Source organism: Equus caballus, chromosome 15 (assembly GCF_041296265.1).
Source record: "Equus caballus isolate H_3958 breed thoroughbred chromosome 15, TB-T2T, whole genome shotgun sequence".
NCBI lineage: Eukaryota > Metazoa > Chordata > Mammalia > Perissodactyla > Equidae > Equus > Equus caballus.
In genome coordinates this window covers 16,887,887-16,900,431 of record NC_091698.1, presented here as the reverse complement: position 1 = coordinate 16,900,431, position 12,545 = coordinate 16,887,887, and the positions used below count along the sequence as shown (strand labels likewise).

Sequence of the window (12,545 nt, the reverse complement as noted above, 5' to 3'; positions counted from 1 at the left end):
CCAATTCTTTCCTCAGGCCAACAAAACTCTGAATCAGAGAATGACACTCCTGTCTGGGCTTTCTTCTTCTAGGAACTGTGGGGGATTGGAAAAACCACTTCACTGTAGCTCAGAATGAGAGATTTGATGAAATCTATAGGCAAAAGATGGAAGGAATCTCAATAAACTTCTGCATGGAACTCTGAGTAAGACGTAAATAAAAAGGTGATGACAAGAATGCAGATGCTATCTTCAATCCTTCAACCCTAGCCAAAAGAATCTCTGAAAGCATATTGTAAATGTATATGATTGTGGTACCAAATATCTCTGTGATTATTAACAGTATGTACCAACTTAGTTTTTTAAAAAGACCATGTTTAATGCTTATTTTCTCAATCATTCTTTCCAAAGTAAGAAATAGGATGGCTTAATAAACTAAGTAAAATACAGGACTTGAATCCTGCAAGGGTTTTTTCAAACCTCTGTTATTCTGGAAAGCATATCCTAGTTTTCTAGTCTATGATATAATAATACCTTGAGTATAAGCATGCTATATTAGGTTATATCTAGATTAATAATATGAAATTTCTAACGTCTGCGCTGGCCATTCAAGGAACTCTAGGCATACTAGGTCCTGGGGTTCCACCTGACTGTTATGGGAAGGGACACTTTGAGGGCAGTGCTGGTGCAGCCAGCCCCGAGGACACATGGTCTGAGGGCCTTGCCTGGTGGTGGAGAAAAAAAGGGAAGAGCACAGAGGGGAAATGCCAGAAGACCAAAACCCAATTCAAGGAGACATGGTGCTAGGTTGTATAGAAAACATAAAGCTCAAGGGTAGCCTTTTGGAAGTCCAAGTTGTATCCTGGTAAAAGCAGAGAATAGGAGACAGGGAGCAGCATCAGTAAGTCGGCAGGCGTGGTTGTCAGGCTTGGAGATAACTGAGTCTCTCCTTCAATTCCGTGCCCTCAGGGGAGCCCCTGTAACCAAGCTGGCACCCTTTTCACCGTCTTCCCACCTTATCCCCAGCTATAGCCCTGTTGCTCTGTATTTACTTGTCAATTTACTTGTCTATTTCCCCACTAGACAGTAAATCGTTCTGTGTTCAGTTCCATATCTTATTCAACCTTTACCCCCTAGTATCTAGTGCAGTGCCTGGCACATAATATATGTCCAGTAAGTACTTGTTGAATGAGCAAGTAAATGCATGATGAATGACTTCAGGAAGGCAGGCACATTTCACATCACAAATTCCCAACTTTTAATCCCAACTACTAGCATTCCAAAGCTCAGGGAAGCAGGAGCAATTCACCTGGGGAGAGGAAATTAGAGGGTGTGTTAAGCCAACTAAAATTCTGACTGATTTTTATTATCACCTTCCTCTGGAAATTCTAAACAATGTCAGTGATAAAATATTCCTCTCAGGAAAAAAAAAAGAACCTTCTATTGGCCTAAATTCTAAACAATTGCTTGGTTACTACTGAGTTTTAATCATATATATGAAAGCTTCAAATTAGCACCTTTTTATTTTGTAAAAAAGTTGTCTGTATTCCCCATAGATTGTAATTTTAGATTGTACATTTTTGCTTTTTGGTTCTGTCTTCTTCACCTTCTTATAGATGTTAATTCACAGAACCCCAGGCCGCTATAACTCTGACACAGGTGTGCAGCTACACCTGCTTCTTTATCAGGGTACATTCATAACAGTTCAGAATCCTTCAAGCTCACGTCAGGTGCACTTTTGTCCCTATTATATGAATAATCCTGCATTCAAACAGTGATAGATTCAGAATAAACAATTGATAGCACAATGATTGTAGAGACAAAGAAGCAGAACTCGAGTCTCTTCAATTCTGTCATTCTATGTAAGTCCTGGGAGTTTTTGTTTGTATTCAGAATTTAAAATAGTGAAATTTAAAAGTGTAATCTGCAAGGTATAAAACCTTTGTTTATTCAGTGCAAAGTTTTGTTCATACAGGAAATCGCTCACTGATTTTGAATAATATCTTTACAACTGAAATGTACTTTCTTTTCTAATTATTAATCACTTGTTTTAAAATTCAAGAATGAATTAAGAAAATGAAACACTACATCAGTGGTATGCTTTAGTAATTGTCTCAATTGTATTTTTTATAGACATTTTAGTTTTGTTAAAATTGACTCATTCTGACTTTTTTTACTGTAATGAGTCTATATACAAAGTTGAATTTAAAGAAGTTTCACTGACTACATTTCTTTACTGACCTTTATTATTATTTGTTTCTCTTTATAATTAATACCTAAAGAATTTTATGGTATACCTGAGGGAAGCAGTTAAGAACAATGATTTGCCCCAGGGTCAGTTCTGGTCCCAACTCACAAACTGCGTATGGTTTGTTTGTGGTTTATTTGCTTGTTTGAACTATTTCCTTTCCTCTCACTAGCTGGGAACTAAACAGACCAACTTTGAGTTTTAGTACATCAAAGAGTTTTGAAGGCTAATGCTGCAAGGCTACATGGGGCTGACTAGAACACGGTATAAACAAGGTCAAGGATGAACAGCTGCCCTGCTGGTAAAACACAGTGTTTTGCAACATGGCCTGCTCGCACCCTGCTCGGTCAGGGAGTGATCAAACAGGAGAGCAGAAAAACGAAAAATAAAACCATCCCCAGGGGATTCAGTATTTAAGCAACAAGCCAAGCTGAGAAGTGGCATACCCTCTCCCCCACATGCTAGTATGTGTTAATAGCCAAAAAGGAACGATTTTAAGAAGATGTTTCTTTCTTCCTAGAAAGAGTTACAGCCATCATTCATTCATTCATTCATTCATGACTGAACACCAACTATGTGTCCAGCACTGTGTGAATGCTGGTGATACAGTGGTGAACAAGCCCTTTTCCCACAGATTTTGCTGTCCAGTGAGTGAGACAAACATCAGGAAAGTAAGGACTCACACACATAGTCACCAGTTAAGGCAAGTGCCACAAGGGAAGGCCACAGTCCTTTCAGAGTACAAAGCACATAAACTGTGATTGGGGCTTGAGGGATCAGCTTCCCTGAGAAGAAGTGGCCCTTCCTGGGTGCTGAAGCATACATTAGTGTAACCAGGAGAAGAGGACAGACAGAGAGAGGGAGCTACAGGAAGAGGCTCTTGGTGGAGGCGTGTGCTGCCGTTTGAGACCCAGAAGGAAGGGCTGTGAGGGAAATGCAGTGAGCTCAAGGGACAACAGACAAAATGAGGTTGGAGAGAGAGAGGTGGGGTGAGTGACCAGGGCCTTGACAGTCATGCAAAGGATGTTGGTCTTTATCTTAAGAGCAGTGAGAAGCCACCAAAGACTCTAAGCCAGAACGTGATATACTCAGACTAGCACTTCAACATGTCCTTTGTGGGTGGGTGGAGCGTAGAGACAGGATGTGAGTCGGGGTAGGGGCAGAGGGCCACAGTACTGTCCAGTTGAAAGGGCCAAGGAGCAGCTGTGGGCATGGAGCTTTCAGGGGTCAGGCAGGAAGCCGAGCTCCTCCTTTAGCCTCTAGCACACTGTTTACAAAAGTGGAAGATGAACTCTAACACTGATTTGTAGGACGCAGTTCCTTGTAGAGTATCTTTTTCATTTTAATTGCACAAACATTTCTCTAGTACTTACTATGCTAAATACTACCGAAGACTAATGAGAAGAGAAAAAAGAAAAAGGGAAGATCTGGATTATCAAGCTTCAGAACAGTAGGTGATATATGACAGTCACAGATCTCCATGAAAAGGAAGCTGTGGTCTGAGATAGTTAACAGCTCTTTGTCAGGACTGCTTTTCGTATTCAGCAATACGTCTAACCCAAGGGATACAACTTCGTCAAGGTCTCAGTGGCTGACACAGGACAAAACTTGCTTGAGCAGGTTGCTGTGAGTCACAGCCTCCAAAGACCAGGATGATGTTAGTCAGGTTGTTGGGTGTCTGTAGCAAGTCACTTGGGTAGTTTTCTCTGTTCTGCCTGGTCAGTGGCATCGTTGGAGGGGCCAGAAAGAGGCTGGCCTGTGCACAGGCCATTCAGCACCAAAAAGGCCCTAACGTCTCTTGCCTCTTTTCCCAACCACACCTTTCCCACTCCTCTTCCCATAGTCAAAGTACAAGCTGGCTAACTTTGAAATGAGCGTACTAAAAACACCTGGGAAATGTAGCGCACCTTTAGGCACAAGCATTTCCTGTTCCCCTGACAAGAGAATACTTAAATAGATATTCAACAAAAGAATACCATGGTATAACTGTGCAAGGTACTACTGAAGATTGGTTTGTAACAAAGAAGAAGGGGTGGGGAGTGGGAAGGAAAAGAGAAAAGAAAACCCCACATGACCAATGTAAGTTGTTTCAGGCCCTTTAATCCAGTTATGGAGACAGTCGGAATACAGCTCGGACAAGGCACAGTGAGATATGTTCTCAGGTCACCTGTTCAGAGCGGGCCGAATTAGTGTACTGATAGTGCTCCCCTGCACTTGTCACAGTGAGGTCAAATAGAAATCACAGTGCCAAGGCTGCAGTCATCAGCACTGCAAGTTCAACCAACCACAACCACTGCTCTCCAGCGGGCCAGCAGCTAGAACCTTCCCCAAATCAGACAAGTTTGCACACTCTTTCATAGCTCCATTTCTGAAAATCTCTACTGAGACAACCTGCAACAACTGAAATAAAAAAGTTTGCCCTGTCTTTTTTGTGTTCTTTTGTTTTATTTCAAAACACCATTTCCAATGGATCCAGAGAGGAAAGGTCAACCTCAGCACCCCAAAATGGATGAGGTGGAGGGAATTTTGTTAACCACAGCCACATATGCCTTTTGGGATAAAATCTGGGACTTCCAGGCTAGGCTCCATGATCTTATCATTGCCACAAATCCTAAAGCAGTTGTGTAAAATTGTTCAGGAAGATAGGGAGGCAGGTGTGGGAAGTCAAAGAGCACATCTAAGAGCTAAGCCTTCTCACATGTGCACCTTCACATCTAGGGTTAGTGCTCACATACACATCACCTCCATTCTCTTGGTTATTTCCCATGGCAGAGGAAGCAGCAGCCTGACTAGTCCTAACAAAATTCACCCAAAACATCAAAGCACTGGCACATGTGCACATATACACACTCACACATATACACACATGCACACATACACATATGCACACATGTACAACACTCTCACACATGTATACATGCACGCACACACTCATACACATGCTTGCCATACACACACATATATGTGCATGTGTGTGAACATGTGTGCACATATACACACATGCATGTGTGTATGCACATGCACACATACACGTGGGCACACACACAGAGTCAGGCAGCAGCATCTATTCCTACTCAGGAGCAAGATGAGTACCTCTGGAAGTAAACTTTCCTAAACTTGTTCAGGAAGCTGCAAGTTCAGCACCACGGGATGGTCAAGCAGAAAACGCTCAACAGTGGCCTGAGGCCTGATATGTTCGTAATGATCACATGCATGGCTGAGGCCAGATGTGTGGTGTCTTTGGCACAGATCTGTGACTGACTCCAGTTTGGGACTTTTCATGAGGGCAGTAGAAACAGCAAAAAATTTTCACCAATGATGACAGAATCAGATCTGCAATTTAGAAAGGGCACTCAGGCAGTAGTAGGGCGATGGCTGGAGACTGGCAAGGAAAGTCCAGAGACCAAGTTGGTGGTGGTTGCCCAACTCCAGGCTGAAGGTAGCATGTCCTGAACTTGGAGAAGTTTCAATACAAATGGAGAAAGGGTTACAGTAAACAATGACTAAGGACTTGGTAATTGCAGAATATGGAGTGTGGAAGATGTTACCCAGGTCCCTGGGCTTGAACGTCTGGGAGGATGGTGGGTTTAGTCTTCTTCAGGAGATTAGGAGGTGCCTGTGGAACCTGTTAGTGAAGACGGCACTCCAAGGAGAGAGCTGGACTCACGAAGTAATAGGAAAGTCAGCAGACCATGGCCAAGAAGTGAGAAGGGCTGAGACTGACCAGGGAGAGCATATAGATTGAGGAAAAGGCCCTCTTATGGAAGCAGAGAACTTTGATTAATATTGATCCAGGCACACGATGAAATGGAAGGACTAACAAGCAAGGGCACTGAGGGCACTGGGAAGAGTAGTTTCAATGATGGAAGACAGTATCTGGGAAGAGTGAAGACAAAGCACAGGCAGAAAGCAGTGACAGATTGGGAGAAAGAGTGGTGATGAAAGGAACTGATGGGAGTGATGTGTCTGGAAGACAAGAGGAAAGTGGAATAGACTGTGGTCAGAGCACAGCCTGTGAAGGGTAGGCTATTAGAAAGGAGCATCTCTCCATGACTGCAGCACCCAGGACATGGCCGGGGTCAAAGCAGAAAGGGATAGAATATTCTCCTTCATCATTCAGCAAGAAAAAAAAGTGCCTAAGTAGAAACATATTCAAATTAGATTTCTTAAACATCATATAAAGTCAAAATTAATTTACAGGTTTGGAAAAGACTAATGCAATGCCTTCCCACAGATCATTAAAAGTCATCATCCAATTGATGCTGCCATCCATACAGGAAAAAAACTGCAAGGTAAGAAGCAGAAAGAAAAAATATGTGCTGTTCTATGAAAATTAAATAGCCCATTTAATTTAAACGATTCTGAGTTTGTGGAAATTCAGGCTGAGCTTGATTGTTTTTGTAACAGCTAAGAAAAATGTCGTGCTAGACTATTAATTGTATAAAAAAGATTTCAGAAGGAATGTTTAACATGGTTACAACTTACAAGATTAAATGATATTGAAGTACTCATATGCTCATTATTCCTACACAAATCAGTGTCTCCATATGTTTACTGATAATCTATGATGTGCATAGCAATGCCCTGCTGCTATTTGTCAAGACCACTTAGACTTTATTAAGTCAAATTTGTTAAGACCTCTTCTTGGAAAGATTAATTAGCAGTTATCCTAACTCATGAGAGGCAATTAATATCATTATTGCTTTGAAGTAACTCTGAAATTAGGCTTGTCCTTTAACTTGCATTTCATCCTTCTCCACTAGTTCAAATTTGTGAAGTTTCCTGTACTTATTCCCAATTGTTATCGGGTCTTTTAAAGAAGTCTCAGGGGTGGTTTTTGGTACCATGCTGCTGGCTAATTATACTCCATAACAAATCAGTCTGATGGAATTTAAAACCTCTTGACCATTAGGAAACCACAAGATCCCAGTGCAATGTTAATTCACAGTACTCAGGGGTCTGAGTCACAGGAACTTTCACAGCCCTCAGAAATTATTCCCATGGCTTCTGGAGAAACCAGTCTTTTCGTCACTTAATGGAAAAGGTGATGAAATAGAAACAACCAATAGTAGAAACTCTTTCTCAAATTTATCGTGAGCCCATGTGAAAGGATATCAAAATATAAGCAAGAGATGAAGTGGGAAGAGCAGCCCTAAGGTCTTCTTACCCCTGTGAAGAGCCACGTGGCCTGATAGCACGGACATGTGAGCTGTTCTGTGGTGGCTATTATCATTAATTAGGAGTCCAAGGAACCATACCATTGGCCATCAGACCACGTTCATAGGTTCTGGGACCCACAAAGACAAATTGGAATGTTGGCAATGACCAGAGAGTTTGTAGTCCTAGACCCAGTAGGTCCCTAATTAGAGGGCTCCTGAGCAGGCTAGAGATGGAGGCAGGATAGGGGAGTTGGGGAGTTGGTCTAGAGCTGTGGGGCCTCCCCAAACTCAGTGTTGCAAGGAAGCCCCAGAAATGACCCTTTCCTCCATCTTGTTTGTGAATTAAACTCCTGAGCAAATCTCTGTGATCACAGATGACCTTTAAGGTTACAAAGGCTCTAGATATGTACCCCCAATGTCCACAGATCAGGAGGTCACAAAATCTATCTGGCCTTATCCTTTAAAGTGACACCAGCACTAGCTAGCTCAGAGTTTCCCTCTACACTGTCAATTCCACCATGTCCCCCATGTCATCCGTATTTCACTGCTCCTGTGGGCACCTTACACAACTTATCCTTGACCTACACTCTGTTTCACAACCCCAGTCCCTAAGCCACAACCTAGATTCTGTCATAATCAGAAATTGCTGTGCAGCTATGGACAGCCCACACAAATGCAGAGCAGCCCTTCCTGCACAACTATCAGCAGATGGGGCAGGATCAGAAAACACAGCTCCTGCCCCGCCCCCAACCACTAGCTGTAGCAGATGGAATCTGACCTGATACTACCACAATTCACTGGCAAAGGATCAATTCATCAAATACCACGAAGAATTTCAAGCAACACTTCAGAGCAGAAGTAAAATGACAAGTCTCCAGGAACCAATCCTGAATTCACAGTTTATAATCTAAATGATGGAGAATTCAAAATAGTTGTCATAAAGAAACTCAGTGAGTTACAAGAAAAATCAGAAAGACAGTTCAATGAACTCAAAAATAAAATTAACGAACAGAAGGAATACTTCACCAAAGAGATTGAAGCCCTTAAAAAAAATTTTACAAAAATTCTGGATATGAAGAACACAATTAATGAGATAAAAAATAGTCTAGAAACAATAAAAAATAGAGCTGATGTTATGGAAGACAGAATTAGTGACTTAGAGGATAGAAATATAGAATTGCTTCAGGTGGAGGAGGAGAGAGAACTAAGATTTTTTAAAAATGAAAAAATTCTTCGAGAAATATCCAACTCAATTATGAAAAGTAACATAAAGACTATAGGTATTCAAGAAGGAGAAGTGAGGGAGAAAGGAGCAGAGAGTTGTTCAAAAAAATAATAGCTGGGGAAGGAGCCCAAACGTGAGGAAGAAACTGGACTTACAAGTACAGGAAGCCAATAGAACTCCTAATTACATCAATGCAAATAGACCTTCTCCAATGAATATATTAAAACTGGCAAAAGTCAATGACAAGGAAAAGATATTAAGGGCAGCTAGGCAGAGGAAAATAAACTACAAAGGAAACCCTATCAGGCTTTCAGCAGATTTCTCAGCAGAAATATTACAGACTAGGAGAGAATGGAATGATATATTCAAAATACTGAAACACGAAAACTTTCAGCCAAGAATACTCTATCAGTGAAACTATCCTTCAGATATGATGGAGAAGTAAAAGCTTTCCCAGATAAACAAAAGCTGAGAGAGTTCATCCCCAATAGACCTGCCTTACAAGAAATGATGAAGGAAGCCCTTCTACCAGAAACAAAAAGGAAAAGGTTTACAAAGCTGTGAGCAAGGAGGCAAATAGATAGACAAAATCAGAAAGTTGCAGTTGTCTATCAAAACAGGTTAGCAAACACTTAATTATAACCTAAAAGATAAAGTGAAGGAAAGCATCAAAAATAACTATAAACACTTCAATATAATCACAAACACAAAACAAAAATAATTTGTGATGACAAAAACAGAAAGGGAAGAGGAAAGGGATTGAACCTGCATAGGCTAATGGAGATAAGATGCTATCAGAAAATGGAATATCTCACCTATGAGATCTTTTATACAAATTCATACAAATTCATGGTAACGAATAAATGAAAAATCACAGCAGAGCCACAAATCATAAATAAAGAGAAAACCATCACAGAAAATCACTAAACTGAAATGGCAGTCAGAAGTACAAAGGAAAAAAAACAATAGAAATATAGAACAACTGGAAAACAAGATGAAATGGCAGAATTAACCCTCATATATCAATAATCACTGTAAATATAAATGGATTGAATTCACCAATCAAAAGACAAAGAGTGGTTGGATGGATTAAAAAACAAGACCCAATAATAGGTTGCCTCCAAGAAACACATCTGAGCTCTAAAGACAAACATAGGCTCAGAGTGAAAGGACAGAAGATGATACTCCAAGCAAATGGCAAGAAAAAGAAAGCAGGTGTTGCTATACTTGTCAGACAAAGCAGAAATCAAGATAAAAAACACAATTAAAGATAAAGAGAGACAGTATATAATAATAAAAGAGACATTTCACCAAAAGGACATAACACTTATGAATATATATGCACCTCACACAGGAACACCAAAATATATAAAGCAACTGTTAACAGATCTAAAGGGAGGAGCTGACAGCAACACAATAACAGTAGGGGACCTCAACATCCGATTTACATGAATGGATAGATATCCAAACAGAAAGTCAACAAGGAAATACTGGCCTTAAGCGAAACACTAGACAAGATGGACTTGATAGATATAAATAGAAAATTCCATCCAAAAACAGAAGAATATACATTTTTCTCAAGTGCACGGGGAACATTATCAAAGACATACCATATGTTGGGAAACAAGGCAAGCCTCAATAAATTTAAGAAAATTTAAATCATATCAAGAATCTTTTCTAAACACAATGCTATGAAACCAGAAGTCAACTATAAGAAAAAAGCTGGGAAAAGCACAAATATGTGGAGACTAAACAACATGCTACTGAATAACGAAAAAATCAATGAAGAAATCAAAGGATAAATCAAAAAATATCTGGAGACAAATGAAAATGAAAACACAACCTACCAACTCTTATGAGATGCAGCAAAAGCAGTAGTAAGAGGGAAATATATAGCAATCCAGGCCTACCTCAACAAACAAGAAGAATCTCAAATAAGTACTCTTAAACGACACCAAACAGAACTAGAAAAAGAAGAACAAAGCCCAAAGTTGGCAGAAGGAGGGAATTATAAAAATTAGAGCAGAAATAAATGAAATAGAGATTTAAAAAACAATAGAAAAGATTGATGAAACTAAGAGCTGGTTCTTTGAGAAGACATAAACATTGACAAACCTTTAGCCAGACTCACTAAAAAAAAGGGAGAGAAGATACAAATAAACAAGATTAAAAATGAAAGAGGAGAAATTATAACAGGTACCACAGAAATACAAAGAATTTAACAGAATGCTATGAAAAACCGTATGCCAAAAACTTGGATAACCTACTAGAAATGCATAAATTCTTCAACTCATAAAACCTCCCAAAACTGAATCAAGAAGAAATAGAGAATCTGAGTAGACGAATCACAAGTAAAGAGATGAAAACAGTAATCAAAAACTTCCCAAAACGCAAAAGTCCAGGACCAGATGGCTTCTCTGTAGACTTCTACTAAATATTCAAAGAAGAGTTAATACCTATCCTTTTCAAACTATTCCAAAAAACTGAAGAAGATGGATTGCTTCCTAACTTATTCTATGAGGCCAACATTACCATGATACCAAAACTAGACAAGGACAACACAAAGAAGGAAAATTACAGGCCAATATTGTTAATGAACCTAGATGCAAAAATCTTAGCAGCATCTTCTCAAATACCATGTCTACTCAGGCAAGGGAAGCAAAAGAAAAAATAAACAAATAGGCCTACATCAGACTAAAAAGCTTCTACAAGGCAAAGGAAACCACAAACAAAATGAAAAGACAACCCACCAACTGAGAGAAAATATTTGCAAATCATATATCCAACAAGGGGTTAATTTCCAAAATATATAAAGAACACATACAAGTCAACAACATAAAAATAAACAACCTGATCAAAAAACGGGCAGAGGATATGAACCGATATTTTTCCAAAGAAGATATACAGATGGTCAACAGACACATGAAAAGATGTACAACACCACTAATTATTAGGAAAATGCAAATCAAAACTACAAGAGGGCTTGGCACTGGGGCTGAGCAGTTAAGTTTGTATGCTCCACTTTGGTGGCCCAGGATTTCTCTGGTTCGGATCCTGGGCGCGGATTTGGCACCGCTCATCAGGGCATGCTGAGGCGGCATCCCACACAGCACAACCAGAAGGACCTGCATCTAGAATGTACAACTATGTACTGGGGGGCTTTGGGGAGAAAAAGAAAAAAAAAAGAAGATTGGAAACAGATGTTAGCTCAGATGCCAATCTTAAAAAAAAAAAAACTGCAATGAGATATCACTTCACACCTATCTGAATGGCTAAAATTAACAAGTAATAACAGCTGTCGGAGAGGATGTAGGGAAAAGGGACCCCTCGTACACTGCTGGTGGGAATGAAAACTGTTGAAGCCATTATGGAAAACGGTATGGAGATTTCTCAAAAAGTTAAAAATAGCAATACTATATGACCCAACTACCCCACTACTGGATATTTATCCAAAGAACACGAAATCAACAATACAAAGATATTTATCCAACCCTCTATTCATAATAGCCAAGACGTGGAAGAAACCCAAGTGGCAATCAACTGATGAATGAATAAAGAAGATTTAGTATATATACACAACGAAATACTATTCAGCCATTAAAAAATTCAAAATCATCCCATTTGCAACAATATGGATGGACCTCGAAGGTATTAGATCATATGAAATAAGCCAGACAGATAAAGACAAACATCATACAATTTCACTCATATGTGGAAGATAAACATATGGATAAGGAGAACTGATTAGTGGTTACCAGAGGGGAAGGGGTGAGGGGAGGGCGAAAGGGGTAAATGGACACATATGTATGGTGATGGATAAAAACTAAACTATTGGTGGTGAGCACAACGCAGTCTATACAGAAACTGATATACAATAATGTACACCTGAAATTACATTATGTTATAAACCAATATGAATTTAATCAAATAATTT

General features: G+C 39.8%; 1 protein-coding gene and 1 long non-coding RNA gene across 3 annotated transcripts in view; one reads left to right on the top strand and one right to left on the bottom strand.

Moving 5' to 3' along the window:
* Positions 1-366, top strand: part of SULT1C2 (sulfotransferase family 1C member 2) — a 38,571-nt gene extending 38,205 nt beyond the window's left edge. For both annotated transcript variants that reach the window (XM_001501352.7, XM_070235024.1), the window contains exon 8: positions 73-366. In XM_001501352.7, the coding sequence (XP_001501402.2) occupies positions 73-185 (113 nt within the window). In that variant the 3' untranslated portion in view covers positions 186-366. The remainder of the gene's footprint in view (positions 1-72) is intronic.
* Positions 1-12,545, bottom strand: part of LOC138917639 (uncharacterized) — a 70,354-nt gene that overhangs the window by 51,461 nt on the left and 6,348 nt on the right. The window lies entirely within an intron of this gene.